At 43.6% G+C, this 17820-nt stretch overlaps 1 protein-coding gene across 1 annotated transcript in view; it reads left to right on the forward strand.

Annotated features, from left to right (window-relative positions):
* Positions 1-17820, forward strand: part of adamts3 (ADAM metallopeptidase with thrombospondin type 1 motif, 3) — a 435600-nt gene that overhangs the window by 295026 nt on the left and 122754 nt on the right. Inside the window, exon 11 of the mRNA XM_045695469.2 lies at positions 17688-17801. Within this exon, the coding sequence (XP_045551425.1) occupies positions 17688-17801 (114 nt within the window). The remainder of the gene's footprint in view (positions 1-17687; positions 17802-17820) is intronic.

The raw sequence follows: 17820 nt of genomic DNA on the forward strand, positions 1-17820 counted from the left end.
TGACTGTACCTGTGCTCCTGGCAATTTAATTAATTAATAATAAAGTTTTTTTACTGACGTTTACTGACACCGGCCATATTCAACCGGTGTTGAACGTTCGTCAATTCATCAGTTATTCTCAAACGAGAGTGTGCCAGAAGTGCTCGAAGCACTTGTTGCAGTGACGTTCTATTGAAATTGATACTTGCATAGTTGAGTCTTTTGTTAAGTTTTTCTACGCGATATATTTAAAAAAAAGCTGCCTTAGACAGGACTACGTACACAAACTGACCAGCTCAAATAAACAGAAGCGTGCTATATGGCAGACCAATCCAAACTCATCTCTCGGCATGTCCAGCCCACTCATTATCTCAGCCATTCATGGGTAGTGGGAAGGTTGCTGACTTTTTCTGTGGTTTAACCAACTTGGCTCATAATTTAACTATTTTATTTGTATTTACAGATAGCATACAAGTTTGTTATTGAGGCAAATAAAAGTTCACATGTTTGAGAAGGCATTTCTGGCCCAAAAAAACGTTTTGATAAAAAAAAGTTTACATTCAAACGGCTCTCCTGTGAAGTAGTGAGCCTTGACATACGCCTAGTATGAACAACAGCAAATGACAACAGCAAATGACCTTGTGAAGATGCTGGAGGAAACAGGTACAACAGTATCTATATCCAGAGTAAAACGAGTCATATATTGAAATAACCTGAAAGGCCGCTCAGCAAGGAAGAAGCCACTGCTCCAAACCATCATAAAAAAGCCAGACTACGGTTTGTAACTGCACATGGGTACAAAGATCGTACTTTTTGGAGAAATGTCCTCTGGTCTGATGAAACAAAAATAGAACTGTTTGCCCATAATGGCCATCATTATGTTTGGAGGAAAAAGGGTGAGGCTTACAAGCCGAAGAACACCTTCCCAACCGTGAAGCACGGTTGGGAAGGTGTTGTGGGGGTGCTTTGCTGTTGTGGGGGTGCTTTGCTATTGTGGGGGTGCTTTGCTGCAGGAGGGACTGGTGCACTTCACAAAATAGATGGCATCATGAGGAAGGACAATTATGTGGATATATTGAAGCAACATCTCAAGACATCAGTCAGGAAGTTAAAGCTTGGTCGCAAATGGGTCTTCCAAATGGACAATGACCCCAAGCATACTTCCAAAGTTGTGGCAAAATGGCTTAAGGACAACAAGGTAAAGGTATTGGAGTGGCCATCACAAGGCCCTGACCTCAATCCCATAGAGAATTTGTGGGCAGAACTGAAAAAGCGTGTGCGTTCAAGGACAAACCTGACTCAGTTACACCAGCTCTGTCAGGAGGAATGGGCCAAAATTCACCCAACTTATTGTGGGAAGCTTGTGGAAGGCTACCTGAAATGTTTGACCCAAGTTAAACAATTTAAAGGCAATGCTACCAAATACTAATTGAGTGTATGTAAACTTCTGACCCACTGGAAATGTGATGTATGAAATAAAAGCTGAAATAAATCATTCTCTCTACTATTATTCTGACATTTCACATTTTTTAAATAAAGTGGTGATCCTAACTGACATAAGACAGGGAATTTTTACTAGGATTAAATGTCAGGAATTGTGAAAAACTGAGTTTAAATGTAGTTGGCTAAGGTGTATGTAAACTTCCGACTTCAACTGTATACACACTGTATATACACTTCAACTTCAACTATATATATATATATATATATATATATAGTGTATGATGGGGTGTCCACATACTGACGTATATAAAGTGTATATTGTGTCTGTTTATCAGGGAAATGGTTTCAGTAAGGAGATTAGAGGAGATGGACCATGCAGGGGCATAGAAAAATTGTGAAGCTAAAAGTTTGAGTAATTAAAAAAAAAATATCCAGAATCAATGCTAATAAGATAGATCTGAAGACCTTGTGGCAATTAATATATGCCATTTAGCAGAGACTTGTATCCAAAACGACTTGGTCATGTGTACATACGTTTTATTACTATTGTTGGTGGTGTTGGTGCATTGTCGTCCTGGGTGGTCCCTGCGTGGTCCATGGATGGTCCCTGGAAATAAAAATCCAGACTGACAGAGCTCTCTGCTCCATGCCACTCTCTGAACCCAGACCCTTTATTTCCTGTTTTGTTGATTTAAGGCAACGCTTTAATCAAAATGCAGCTTAAAATGTGTTTTTCATTCCTGAGTCCTGGTGAACAGTGTTTGTTTGTTTCTTAACGAGCTCCATAGTGTCTGGCGACCACACTCCAGAGGAATCAGATCTCAATCGTTATTTACTGAGTTCAACTGTTCATTTATTATTTTCTACAGAATTAGCCAGCTGAGGGCGTCCTGGTGAGCAGCAACATATGAAGACGCGTTTTCTCAGTGCTCCGATACAGGGCGAACAATTTCTATTAATACTTGACCATCACCTCCCCCACGGTGTTAATTTTGTAACATTTAATTTGGAATCGAACCCAATTTACTAATCTGGCTTTTTTTCTGAAAATGTTGGCCTTTTAATCGTAAAATGTCGAGAGAACAATGGCCGCGGGCCACAAAGGAGCAGGCCTCTGATGAAGCCTCGGGTTCACCTGACACAGACTCTGATCCCCCCGACCTAGCCATGGTAATGGTGGCTATCATTAAATCCGAACAGACTGCTGGCTAAGGTGGAGTCACTATCCACTGACCTATCCGCACAAATAGCTATTCTCGCCACGGAGGTAAACATAAAGATCGACTGCGTTAACGAAGTCTTGGCGAGACATGACACCTGTCTGAATAGCCTGGAAGATGGCGCAAATATTTAGTCCGACAAAGTGGTGACACTGGAAGAGCAAGTCACCCGGCTATCATCAGATGTCGTCAAACTTACTTCCAAGGTTGAGGACCTCGAGAACAGACAGCGCCGGGGGAACGGGGCCTCCATTACACCCCCACCCTTGACCATGCGCACATCAGCATACAGTCCGCACAGAATGGGGAGCCGCCCAGACCCATAGTAGTTCAATTCCACTACCTTCAGGAGAAGGAGGATGTCTTCCGTAAGGCAGCGTGAGCCGCTCCCATCACCCACGACAGTCAGAATATTCGCATTTACCCTGACTACACGGCGGCAGTCATGAAGAAGAGGTCAGCCTTCAACGAGGTGAGGGGGCTCCTACACCGCTGTCGGGACACCAAGTTCGGCATTCTTTACCCAGCTGTACTAAAAATCACTACTCCCTCCAGCGAGCAGAAGACATTCTTAAACCTAACCAAGACCAAAGAATACATTGTCGTGCACCTACATCCACAGGAGGACTGGCAACATAATATTACAGTGAGGGAAAAAGTATTTGATCCCCTGCTGATTTTGTATGTTTGCCCACTGACAAAGAAATGATCAGTCTATAATTTTAATGGTAGGTTTATTTGAACAGTGAGAGACAGAATAACATTTTAAAAAATCCAGAAAATAATTTGCATTTTAATGAGGAAAATAAGTATTTGACTCCTCTGCAAAACATGACTTACTACTTGGTGGCAAAACCCTTGTTGGCAATCACAGAGGTCAGACATTTCTTGTAGTTGGCTACCAGGTTTGCACACATCTCAGGAGGGATTTTGTCCCACTCCTCTTTGCAGATCTTCTCCAAGTCATTAAGGTTTCGAGGCTGACGTTTGGCAACTCGAACCTTCAGCTGCCTCCACAGACACTCCAGGACCTTAATGTGCTTCTTCTTGAGCCACTCCTTTGTTGCCTTGGCCGTGTGTTTTTGGTCAATGTCATGCTGGAATACCAATCCACGACCCATTTTCAATGCCATGGCTGAGGGAAGGAGGTTCTCACCCAAGATTTGACGGTACCTGGCCCCGTCCATCGTCCCTTTGATGCGGTGAAGTTGTCCTGTCCCCTTAGCAGAAAAACACCCCCAAAGCATAATGTTTCCACCTCCATGTTTGACGATGGGGATGTTGTTCTTGGGGTCATAGGCAGCATTCCTCCTCCTCCAAACACGGCGAGTTGAGTTGATGCCAAAGAGCTCCATTCTGGTCTCATCTGACCACAACACTTTCACCAGTTGTCCTCTGAATCATTCAGATGTTCATTGGAAAACTTCAGACGGGCATGTATATGTGCTTTCTTGAGCAGGGGGACCTTGCGGGCGCTGCAGGATTTCAGTCCTTCACGGCGTAGTGTGTTACCAATTGTTTTCTTGGTGACTATGGTCCCAGCTGCCTTGAGATCATTGACAAGATCCTCCCGTGTAGTTCTGGGCTGATCCCTCACCGTTCTCATGATCATTGCAACTCCACGAGGTGAGATCTTGCATGGAGCCCCAGGCCGAGGGAGATTGACAGTTCTTTTGTGTTTCTTCCATTTGCGAATAATCGCACCAACTGTTGTCACCTTCTCACCAAGCTGCTTGGCGATGGTCTTGTAGCTCATTCCAGCCTTGTGTAGGTCTACAATCTTGTCCCTGACATCCTTGGAGAGCTCTTTGGTCTTGGCCATGGTGGAGAGTTTGGAATCTGATTGATTGCTTCTGTGGACAGGTGTCTTTTATACAGGTAACAAGCTGAGATAAGGAGCACTCCCTTTAGGAGTGTGCTCCTAATCTCAGCTCGTTACCTGTATAAAAGACACCACTCCCTTTAGGAGTGTGCTCCTAATCTCAGCTCGTTACCTGTATAAAAGACATCTGGGAGCCAGAAATCTTTCTGATTGAGAGGGGGTCAAATACTTATTTCCCTCATTAAAATGCAAATCAATTTATAACATTTTTGACATGCGTTTTTCTGGATTTTTTTGTTGTTATTCCTGTCTCTCACTTTTCAAATAAACCTACCATTAAAATTATAGACTGATCATTTCTTTGTCAGTGGGCAAGCGTACAAAATCAGCAGGGGATCAAATACTTTTTTCCCTCACTGTAACTAGCCATTTTGGGCTCATACCGTGATCCTGCACTAGCCATGTTAACGCGAACAAGGACCAACTAGTGAATTCATATCTTGATTAGAAACGTTCCTCCACCCTGCTGCCAAAAAAATTACAATTATTCATCCAGTAACTTAACGTTCTGAACAATGATGATATGTATAGGGTGACATGTTCTCACAAGGACAATATAGTTTGAATAGTATTTTATTTACAGTACATGGCACAATTAGCTTTTACCAACTAGCTGCGGTTGTACAGCGACGGTGCTAGCTGGTGTGGTAAAAATTAGCCTAGTCGCTACTTAAGGCTAGGGCTGAGCTCTCTTTCCATGCCTTAATAGGATACCCTACTAACATACTGTGAGCATGTTTAATACATACAAGTTTATACTCCCAAAGGACCATGTGTATTATTCTTTACTATTTGAATGGTTGGTTTGCCCTGGTGCTTGGTGGTGGATGGGAGTGTTTCCCTGTTGTATAGCCGATTGAACGCTGCAGGACGGGTACTAATTACTAAGCGTTTGCCAGTCAATTTTTGGTGTTCTGGCTTGTTAGGATGTTCAATGTTATATTTATACAAATGTTGAATTTTACTGGGTTTGTTTTCCTATTTACTTATTTACCTAAATGTTTTTGGAGGTGTGTGTGTGTGTGTGTGTGTGTGTGTGTGTGTGTGTGTGTGTGTGTGTGTGTGTGTGTGTGTGTGTGTGCGTGTATGTATGTATGCCTCTGGAACCCCATTTTTTGAGGCATTCTCACATATGTGTAATACAGCTGTTAGCCCCAACCCAGTCGCTGTCATTTTTGGGGTACTTCCCCTAGACCTGAATGCTACCATGCATCAGGCAAATATCTAACCTCTGGAGAAGGGTAGGTACACTGTGCATGGGTCCCGACAAAAGTTAGACTTAACCTGGTCCCCTTTAATACAATACGTGGAGAGCCTGTCTTTTACTTAGTGTAACTTGTAGGGTTCGGTAAGCAGTCATGTCTGTTCTAGTTGCCATTTGTGCTGATAAGAATTTTTATTGAACTTTTTTTTCCCATTGTTTTTGTTTCTATTACTGTTTGTTTCTGTTTTTCCTTTCCTATTTAACTTACTTTTATAGATGCCTTGTTTGGTGGGTGGTTTGGAGGGAGGGAGTGGAGGGTTGGAGGAAGGGAGGGGAAGGATGGGAGAATGAGGGGTTGGGGTTGTACTGTTTTTGTTGTTATATCTGAAAATCTATAAATAAAGTTAAAAAAAATAAAAAAGAATTAGCCATCTGAAGAATATAGGAGACTAGAGAAGGCTACAGGAGGCAAAAAGAGAGAGACGAGGAAGTGAAATACTGATTATAAACGCCTGCAGTCGCCACTGATGCAGTGATGCAACATAAAGTGACTCTGAAGTTACTCTACAGAGAGGAGAGTTGGGGAGTTAGACTCGAGAGGGGAGTCATTCCTCTAGGGGGGTAGACTGACTCTAAAGAGAGGGGAGTCATTCCTCTAGGGGAGTTACTGACTCTAAAGAGAGGGGTGTCATTCCTCTAGGGGAGTTAGACTGACTCTAAAGAGAGGGGAGTCATTCCTCTAGGGTAGTTAGACTGACTCTAAAGAGAGGGGAGTCATTCCTCTAGGGGGGTTAGACTGACTCTAAAGAGAGGGGAGTCATTCCTCTAGGGGAGTTAGACTGACTCTAAAGAGAGGGGAGTCATTCCTCTAGGGGGATAGACTGACTCTAAAGAGAGGGGAGTCATTCCTCTAGGGGGGTAGACTGACTCTAAAGAGAGGGGAGGCATTCCTCTAGGGGAGTTAGACTGACTCTAAAGAGAGGGGTGTCATTCCTCTAGGGGAGTTAGACTGACTCTAAAGAGAGGGGAGTCATTCCTCTAGGGGAGTTAGACTGACTCTAAAGAGAGGGGAGTCATTCCTCTAGGGGAGTTAAACTGACTCTAAAGAGAGGGGAGTCATTCCTCTAGGGGGGTTAGACTGACTCTAAAGAGAGGGGAGTCATTCCTCTAGGGGAGTTAGACTGACTCTAAAGAGAGGGGAGTCATTCCTCTAGGGGAGTTAGACTGACTCTAAAGAGAGGGGAGTCATTCCTCTAGGGGAGTTAGACTGACTCTAAAGAGAGGGGAGTCATTCCTATAGGGGGGTTAGACTGACTCTAAAGAGAGGGGAGTCATTCCTCTCGGGGAGGAAAATATATAAATATAGGACAAAACACACATCATGGCAAGAGAGACAAGACAACACTACATAAAGAGAGACCTAAGACAACAACATAGCAAGTCAGCAACAGATGACAACACAGCATGGTAGCAACACAACATGACAACGACATGGTAGCAAAACAACATGGTAGCAGCACAAAACATGGTACAAACATTATTGGGCACAGACAACAGCACAAAGGACAAGAAGGTCGAGACAACAATACATCACGCAAAGCAGCCACAACTGTCAGTAAGAGTGTCCATGATTGAGTCTTTGAATGAGGAGATTGAGATAAAACTGTCCAGTTTGAGTGTTCGTTGCAGCTCGTTCCAGTCGCTAGCTGCAGCGGACTGAAAAGTGGAGCGACCCAGGGATGTGTGTGCTTTGGGGACCTTTAACAGAATGTGACTGGCAGAAAGGGTGTTGTATGTGGAGGATGAGGGCTGCAGTAGATATTACATTACATTACATTTAAGTCATGTAGCAGACGCTCTTATCCAGAGCGACTTACAAATTGGTGCATTCACCTTATGATATCCGGTGGAACAACCACTTTACAATAGTGCATCTAAATCTTTTAAGGGGGGGGGGGGTTAGAAGGATTACTTTATCCTATCCTAGGTATTCCTTAAAGAGGTGGGGTTTCAGGTGTCTCCGGAAGGTGGTGATTGACTCCGCTGTCCTGGCGTCGTGAGGGAGCTTGTTCCACCATTGGGGTGTCAGAGCAGCGAACAGTTTTGACTGGGCTGAGCGGGAACTGTGCTTTCTCAGAGGTAGGGGGGCCAGCAGGCCAGAGGTGGATGAACGCAGTGCCCTTGTTTGGGTGTAGGGCCTGATCAGAGCCTGAAGGTATGGAGGTGCCGTTCCCTTCACAGCTCCGTAGGCAATCACCATGGTCTTGTAGCGGATGCGAGCTTCAACTGGAAGCCAGTGGAGAGAGCGGAGGAGCGGGGTGACGTGAGAGAACTTGGGAAGGTTGAACACCAGACGGGCTGCGGCGTTCTGGATGAGTTGTAGGGGTTTAATGGCACAGGCAGGGAGCCCAGCCAACAGCGAGTTGCAGTAATCCAGACGGGAGATGACAAGTGCCTGGATTAGGACCTGCGCCGCTTCCTGTGTGAGGCAGGGTCGTACTCTGCGAATGTTGTAGAGCATGAACCTACAGGATCGGGTCACCGCCTTGATGTTAGTGGAGAACGACAGGGTGTTGTCCAGGATCACGCCAAGGTTCTTAGCACTCTGGGAGGAGGACACATCTATCGATCTATCTATACATCTATCGATATCTCAGATAGGGGGCATGAGGCCTAAGAGGGTTTTATAAATAAGCATCAACCAGTGGGTCTTGCGACAGGTATACAGAGATGACTAGTTTACAGTGGAGTATAGAGTGCAGTGATGTGTCCTTTAAGGAGCATTAGTGGCAAATCTGATGGCCGAATGGTAAAGGACATCTAGCCGCTCAAGAGCACCCTTACCTGCCAATCTATAAATTATGTCTCCGTAATCTAGCATGGTGTCACGGCTGTCTAGGACCAGTGGAGATGTGGAATCAGGAGCAGGAGACAGAGGGCCGGATCAACAGTGTTTTAATAATAATTGCAAACGCAATAGCCGTAGGGCACAGGGCGCGTGGCGAAGTCCGCCAGGGGAAAAACACGTTCCCAAAAAAAACGCACTGGAAAAAAGCGCACGGTGCGCAGCCCGGCAATACAATAGACAATAACAGCGAAAAAACAGCTTACACTCGCAACTGTCCTGAGTGGACAATAAACAATCCCGCACGAGAACCCCAACTGAAAATACACACTAAATAACCCCCCACTAATGACAGACACAAAACAGGTGCGGGATAGACAGACAAAACCAAAAGACACAGAAACAACGATCGGTGACAGCTAACAGGCCGGCGACGACGACCGCCGAGCGCCGCCCCACCTTCGTTAGATACTGTGACACATGGGTAGGATGGTCATCTGAATCAGGGTTAGTTTGACAGCTGGGGTGAAGGAGGAGCGATTACAATAGAGGAAACCAAGTCTAGATTTAACTTTAGCCTGCAGCTTTGATATGTGCTGAGAGAAGGACAGTGTACCGTCTAGCCATACTCCAAAGTACTTGTATGAGGTGACTTCCTCAAGCTCTAAAGCCTCAGAGGTAGTAATCACACCTGTGGGGAGAGGGGCATTCTTCTTACCAAACCACATGACCTTTGTTTGAGGTGTTCAGAACAAGTTTAAGGGTAGAGAAAGCTTGTTGGACACTAAGAAAGCTTTGTTGTAGAGCATTTAACACAAAATCCAGGAAGGGGCCAGCTGAGTATGACTGTATCATCTACATATAAATGGATGAGAGAGCTTCCTACTGCCTGAGCTATGTTGTTGATGTAAATTGAAAAGAGCGTGGGGCCTAGGATTGAGCCTTGGTGACAGGCAGTGGTTGAGACAACAGATTTTCTGACTTTACACACTGCACTCTTTGAGAGAGGTAGTTAGCAAACCAGGCCAAAGACCCCTCAGAGACACCAATACTCCTTTGCCGACCCACAAGAATGGAATGGTTTACCGTATCAAAAGCTTTGGCCAAGTCAATAAAAATAGCAGCACAACATTGCTTAGAATCAAGGGCAATGGTGACATCATTGAGGACGTTTAAGGTTGCGGTGACACATCCATAACCTCAGCGGAAACCAGATTGCATACGTGAGAGAATACTATAAACATCAAGAAACCAGTCAGTTGATTATTGACAAGTTTTTCCAACACTTTTGATCAATAGGGCAAAATAGAAATAGGCCTATAACAATTAGGATCAGCTTGATCTCCCCTTTAATCAAGCTCTTCTTACATCAGCTGATATCTCAAAGTGCTGTACAGAAACCCAGCCTAAAACCCCAAACAGCAAGCAATGCAGGTGTAGAAGCACGGTGGCTAGGTAAAACTCCCTAGAAAGGCCAGAACCTAGGAAGAAACCTAGAGAGGAACCAGGTTATGAGGTGTGGCCAGTCCTCTTCTGGCTGTGCCGGGTGGAGATTATAACAGAACATGGACAAGATGTTCAAATGTTCATAGATGACCAGCAGGGTCAAATAATAATAATCACAGTGGTTGTCGAGGGTGCAACAGGTCAGCACCTCAGGAGTAAATGTCAGTTGGCTTTTCATAGCCGATCATTGAGAGTATCTCTACCGCTCCTGCTGTCTCTAGAGAGTTGAAAACAGCAGGTCTGGGACAGGTAGCACGTCCGGTAAACAGGTCAGGGTTCTATAGCCGCAGGCAGAACAGTTGAAACTGGAGCAGCAGCACGGCCAGGTGGACTGGGGACAGCAAGGAGTCATCAGGCCAGGTAGTCCAGAGGCATGGTCCTAGGGCTCAGGTCCCCGAGAGAGAGAAAGAAAGAAATAATTAGAGAGAGCATACTTAAATTCACACAGGACACCGGAAAAGACAGGAGAAATACTCCAGATATAACATACTGACCCAAGCCCCCCGACACACAAACTACTGCAGCATAAATACTGGAGGCTGAGACAGGAGGGGTCGGGAGACACTGTGGCCCCGTCCGACTATACCCCTGGACAGGGCCGAACAGGCAGGATATAACCCCACCCAATTTGCGAAAGCACAGCCCTCACACCACTAGAAGGATATCTTCAACCACCAAGTTACCATCCTGAGACAAGGCCGAGTATAGCCCACAAAGATCTCCGCCATGGCACAACCCAAGGGGGGCCGCCAACCCAGACAGGAAGACAATGTCAGTGACTCAACCCACTCACGTGACGCACCCCTCCTAGGGACGGCATGGAAGAGCACCAGTAAGCCAGTGACTCAGCCCCTTTAACCTCTATGGGCTAGGTGGGACGCAAGCGTGAACTACATGTAGTGTAGAATGAACGTGTCTTAAGTAGTGTTGAGGAGGAGGGAACTACATAGTGTAGAATGAACGTGTCTTAACCTCTATGGGCTAGGTGGGACGTCCCACCTACTCAACAGCCAGTGTAATCCCGTGGCGCGATATTCAAATACCTTAGAAATGCTATTACTTCAATTTCTCAAACATATTACTATTTTACACCATTTTAAAGACAAGACTCTCGTTAATCTAACCACACTGTCCGATTTCAAAAAGGCTTTACAACGAAAGCAAAACATTAGATTATGTCAGCAGAGTACCCAGACAGAAATAATCAGACACCCATTTTTCAAGCTAGCATATAATGTCACATAAACCCAAACCACAGCTAAATGCAGCACTAACCTTTGATGATCTTCATCAGATGACAATCCTAGGACATTATGTTATACAATACATGCATGTTTTGTTCAATCAAGTTCATATTTATATCAAAAACCAGCTTTTTACATTAGCATGTGACTAGCATGTGACTAGCATTCCCACCGAACACTTCCGGTGAATTTACTAAATTACTCACGATAAACGTTCACAAAAAACATAACAATAATTTTAAGAATTATAGATACAGAACTCCTTTATGCACTCGCTATGTCCGATTTTAAAATAGCTTTTCGGTGAAAGCACATTTTGCAATATTCTGAGTAGATAGCCCGGCCATCACAGGCTAGCTATTTTGACACCCACCAAGTGTGGTACTCACCAAACTCCGATTTACTATTAGAAAAGTTTGATTACCTTTGCTGTCTTTGTCAGAATGCACTCCCAGGACTTATACTTCAATAACAAATGTTGGTTTGGTTCAAAATAATCCATAGTTATATCCAAATAGCAGCGTTTTGTTCGTGCGTTCAAGACACTATCCGATGGGTAAAGAAGGGTGACGCGCCCGAAGCGTTTCGTGACAAAAAAAATCGAAATATTCCATTACCGTACTTCGAAGCATGTCAACCGCTGTTTAAAATCAATTTTTTATGCTATTTTATTCGTAAAAAAGCGATAATATTCCAACCGGGAAACCGTGTTTTAGTACAAAGAGAGAGAAAATAAAAACATGAGGTCGCCTCGTGCACGCGCCTCAGTCTCATTGTCCTCTGATAGACCACTTACCAAAGGCGCTAATGTTTTTCATTCAGGGGCTGCAATGACATCATTCAGCTTTTTCCCGGGTTCTGAGAGCCTATGGGAGCCGTAGGAAGTGTCACGTTACAGCAAAGATCCTAAGTTTTCAATTAAAAGAGTCAAGAAGCCCAAGGCATGGTCAGAGAGGGCACTTCCTGGACAGAATCTTCTCAGGTTTTTGCCTGCCATATGAGTTCTGTTATACTCACAGACACCATTCAAACAGTTTTAGAAACGTTAGGGTGTTTTCTATCCAAAGCCAATAATTATATGCATATTCTAGTTTCTGGGCAGTAGTAATAACCAGATTAAATCGGGTACGTTTTTTATCCGGCCGGGCAAATACTGCCCCCTACCCTCAACAGGTTAATAGGGTTAGAGGCAGAGAATCCCAGTGGAGAGAGGGGAACCAGCCAGGCAGAGAGAGCAAGGGCGGTTCGTTGCTCCAGTGCCTTTCCGTTCACCTTCACACTCCTGGGCCAGACTACACTCAATCATAGGAACTACTGAAGAGATGAGTCTTCAATAAAGACTTAAAAGTTGACACCGAGTCTGCGTCTCTCACATGGGTAGGCAGACCATTCTCTGTTTTTTTTCTCCGAGTTTAAAAGTAGAACATTTGCAGCCATCCACTTCCTTATGTCTGAAACACAGGCTTCCAGCGAGGGCAATTTTGGGGCTTCACCATGTTTCATCGAAATGTACAGCTGTGTGTCATCTGCATAGCAGTGAAAGTTAACATTATGTTTCCGAATGACATCACCAAGAGGTAAAATATATAGTGAAAACAAGTGGCCCTAAAACGGAACCTTGAGGAACACCGAAATTTACAGTTGATTTGTCAGAGGACAAACCATCCACAGAGACAAACTGATATCTTTCCGACAGATAAGATCTAAACCAGGCCAGAACTTGTCCATGTAGACCAATTTGGGTTTCCAATCTCTCCTAGCAAATGTGGTGATCGATGGTATCAAAAGCAGCACTAAGGTCTAGGAGCACGAGTACAGATGCAGAGCCTCGGTCTGACACCATTAAAAGGTAATTTACCACCTTCACAAGTGCAGTCTCAGTGCTATGAAGGGGTCTAAAACCAGAATGAAGCGTTTCATATACATTGTTTGTCTTCAGGAAGGCAGTCAGTTGCTGCGCAACAGCTTTTTCATTTTTTTTGAGAGGAATGGGAAATTTGATATAGGCCGATAGTTTTTTATATTTTCTGGGTCAAGGTTTGCCACTTTTAGTGAGTTTGGTAGACATCCAGTGGATAGAGAGACGTTTATTATGTTCAACATAGGAGGGCCAAGCACTGGAAGCAGCTCTTTCAGTAGTTTAGTTGGAATAGGGTCCAGTATGCAGCTTGAAGGTTTAGAGGCCATAATTATTTTCATCATTGTGTTAAGAGATATAGTAGTAAAACACTTGAGTGTCTCCCTTGATCCTAGGTCCTGGCAGAGTTGTGCAGACTTAGGACAATTGAGCTTTGGAGAAATACGCAGATTTATAGAGGAGTCCGTAATTTGCTTTTCCTCAAAGAAGTTCATGAATTTATCACTGCTGAAGTGAAAGACATCCTCTCTTGGGGAATGCTGCTTTTTAGTTAGCTTTGCGACAGTATCAAAAATACATTTTCAATTGTTCTTATTTTCCTCAATTAAGTTGGAAAAATAGGATGATCGAGCAGCAGTTAGGGCTCTTCGATACTGCACGGTACTGTCTTTCCAAGCTAGTCGGAAGACTTCCAGTTTAGTGTGACGCCATTTCTGTTCCAATTTTCTGGAAGCTTGCTTCAGAGCTCGGGTATTTTCAATATACCAGGGAGCTAGTTTCTTATGACAAATGTTTTTGGTTTTTAGGGATGCGACTGCATCTAGGGTATTGCGCAAGGTTAAATTGAGTTCCTCAGTTAGGTGGTTAACTGATTTTTGTACTCTGACGTCCTTGGGTAGGCGGAGGGAGTCTGGAAGGGCATCTAGGAATCTTTGGGTTGTCTGAGAATTTATAGCACAACTTTTGATGATCCTTGTTTGGGGTCTGAGCAGATTATTTGTTGCGATTGCAAACGTAATAAAATGGTGGTCCGATTATGATGAAAAACATTAAGATCCACAACATTTATTCCACGGGACAAAACTAGGTCCAGAGTATGACTGTGGCAGTGAGCAGGTCCGGAGACATGTTGGACAAAACCCACTGAGTCGATGATGGCTCCGAAAGCCTTTTAGAGTGGGTCTGTGGACTTTTCCATGTGAATATTAAATTCACCAAAAATTTGAATATTATCTGCCATGACTACAAGGTCCGATAGGAATTCAGGGAACTCAGTGAGGAACGCTGTATATGGCCCAGGAGGCCTGTAAACAGTAGCTATAAAAAGTGATTGAGTAGTCTGCATAGATTTCATGACTAGAAGCTCAAAAGACGAAAACATAATTTATTTATTTTGAAAATTGAAATTTGCTATCATAAATGTTAGCAACACCTCCGCCTTTGCGGGATGTGCGGGGGATATGGTCACTAGTGTAACCAGGAGGTGAGTTCTCATTTAACACAGTAAATTCATCAGGCTTAAGCCATGTTTCAGTCAGGCCAATCACATCAAGATTAAGATCAGTGATTAGTTCATTGACCATAACTTCCTTGGAAGTGAGGGATCTAACATTAAGTAGCCCTATTTTGAGATGTGAGGTATCACAATCTCTTTCAATAATGGCAGGAATGGAGGAGGTCTTTACTCCAGTGAGATTTCAAAGGCGAACACCGCAATGTTTAGTTTCCCCCAACCTATGTCGAGGCACAGACATGGTCTCAATGGGGATAGCTGGGCTGACTACACTGACTGTGCTAGTGGCAGGCTCTACTAAACTGGCAGGCTGGCTAACAGCCTGCTGCCTGGCCTGCACCCTATCTCATTGTGGAGCTAGGGGAGTTAGAGCCCTGTCTATGTTCGTAGATAAGATGAGAGCACCCCTCCAGCTAGGATGGAGTCCGTCACTCCTCAACAAGTCCGTCACTCCCCTTTAAATAAAGGATGAACCGTGGCTGCCTTCCAAACAATGCGAACCACCCCAGAAAGGAGAGACAGGTTAAAAAGGTCGGAGATAAGCTTGGCGATGATAGGGTCAGCAACCAGAAGAAAGGGGGGAAATAGAGGGGAGTCATTCCTCTAGGGGAGTTGGACTGACTTATTGGTGATGTTGGGTTCTGTGTGGTGTTATTGGTGCTGTTGGGTTCTGTATGGTGTTATTGGTGTATTAGGTTCTGTATGGTGTTATTGGTGCTGTATGGTGCTATTGGTGTGTTGGGTTCTGTATGGTGTTATTGGTGCTGTTGGGTTCTGTATGGTGTTATTGGTGCTGTTGGGTTCTGTTATCGGTCAGACATAGAGGTGTAATGGGTTTGCACTCAAAAAGATGTCGCATAAATCTCATTTATTGAGACAAAAAGATGTCGCATTAAATTTAAAAAACATATTTTCACTGCATCAGTTATGGCATGCGGACATAGCAACATAGAACAAGCAACACGTAGCATGCAGACAGAGAAACATAGAACAAGCAACACGTAGCATGCAGACAGAGCAACATAGAACAAGCAACACGTAGCATGCAGACAGAGCAACATAGAACAAGCAACACGTAGCATGCAGACAGAGCAACATAGAACAAGCAACACGTAGCATGCAGACAGAGAAACATATAACAAGCAACACGTAGCACGCAGACAGAGAAACATAGAACAAGCAACACGTAGCACGCAGACAGAGGAATAGCACAAAAAGCAACAAAACAAAATACATAAAAGCAAAAGTGTTTCCACACCTCACCAGCTACAGACAACATGGAAAGTGACAATACACAGCTAGGGATTATTTTCACAAGTCTGATTGGCCTTTAGCCATGTCTTCATTTTATTTATTTATTTATTTATTTATTTATTTAACCTTTATTTATACAGGTTTTTCTCATTGAGATAATCTCTTTTCCAAGAGAGACCTGCTCCAATAGCAGCAGGGGGAACAATGTTTCAGACAAACAACTTCCATACGCTAACACAACATTAAACACAACTATAAACACACATACAGTACAACAAACACATACACTAACACAACATTAAACACAACTATAAACACACATACAGTACAACAAAAACATACACTAACACAACATTAAACACAACTATAAACACACACACACTAACACAACATTAAACACACACAACATTACACTAACCCAACATTAAACAAAACTATAAACACACACACAGTACAACAAAAACATTTTACATTAAAAACACGAAAGTCTTGACTAAAAACAGCTGGCCTAAAAACAATTACACTCTTCTATGATATATAGATAGATTACTGTATCATCTGAAAATATCTGAACCTCAGACCCAGTACAGACAAAAGGCAGATCATTAATGTACAGGCTGAACTACAGACCCAGTACAGACAAAAGGCACATCATTAATGTACAGGCTGAACTACAGACCCAGTACAGACAGAAGGCAGATCATTAATGTACAGGCTGAACTACAGACCCAGTACAGACAAAAGGCAGATCATTAATGTACAGGCTGAACTACAGACCCAGTACAGACAGAAGGCACATCATTAATGTACAGGCTGAACTACAGACCCAGTACAGACAGAGGGCACATCATTAATGTACAGGCTGAACTACAGACCCAGTACAGACAGAGGGCACATCATTAATGTACAGGCTGAACTACAGACCCAGTACAGACAGAGGGCACATCATTAATGTACAGGCTGAACTACAGACCCAGTACAGACAGAAGGCACATCATTAATGTACAGGCTGAACAAGAGGGGCCCCAGTATTGACCCACATCATATCTGAGTGATCTACTTGTTGTGTGTATGTACTGACATGTATGTGGAACTGATAGATGCACACACACACTACATGTTCATGTTTTTAAATGTAAGTATTTAGTCTGTAATGTATTTTTCGTTGTGTGTCAGACACCAGTAAGACTAGCTGTCTCCTAATGGGGATCCTAATAAAATATAAAATGCACTCAGCCATACACATACATTTTTTTTATAAAAAAAAAAATGTATTTCACCTTTATTTAACCAGGTAGGCTAGTTGAGAACAAGTTATCATTTCCAACTGCAACCTGGCCAAGATAAAGCAAAGCAGTGCGACACAAACAACAACACAGAGTTACACATGGAATAAACAAACGTACAGTCAATAACACAATAGAAAAAGTCTATATACAGTCTGTGCAAATGGCGTGAGTAGGTAAGGCAATAAATAGGCCATAGTAGCGAAGTAATTACAATTTAGCAAATTAACACTGGAGTGATAGATGTGCAGATGATGATGTGCAAGTAGAAATACTGGTGTGCAAAAGAACAAAAAAGTAAATAAAAACAATATGGGGATGCGGTAGGTAGATAATGACATGCCATAATGCAGCTGGCTGACTGGCTTCCTGAACATCTTCTGTCTCTCCATTGGAACTCCAACCCAGTAAACCAGAGCCAGTGTTTAAAATGTATTCTTCTTCTTCTTCCAGTTTCGCACATTTGACCCATGTAAGCAGCTGTGGTGCAGTCACCCTGACAACCCATACTTCTGCAAAACCAAAAAAGGCCCTCCCCTGGACGGTACTGAGTGTGCTCCTGGGAAGGTGAGATAACTCCTCCTAA

This window comes from Salmo salar, chromosome 15 (assembly GCF_965601325.2).
Source record: "Salmo salar chromosome 15, fSalSal1, whole genome shotgun sequence".
In the NCBI taxonomy this organism is placed as follows: Eukaryota; Metazoa; Chordata; class Actinopteri; order Salmoniformes; family Salmonidae; genus Salmo; species Salmo salar.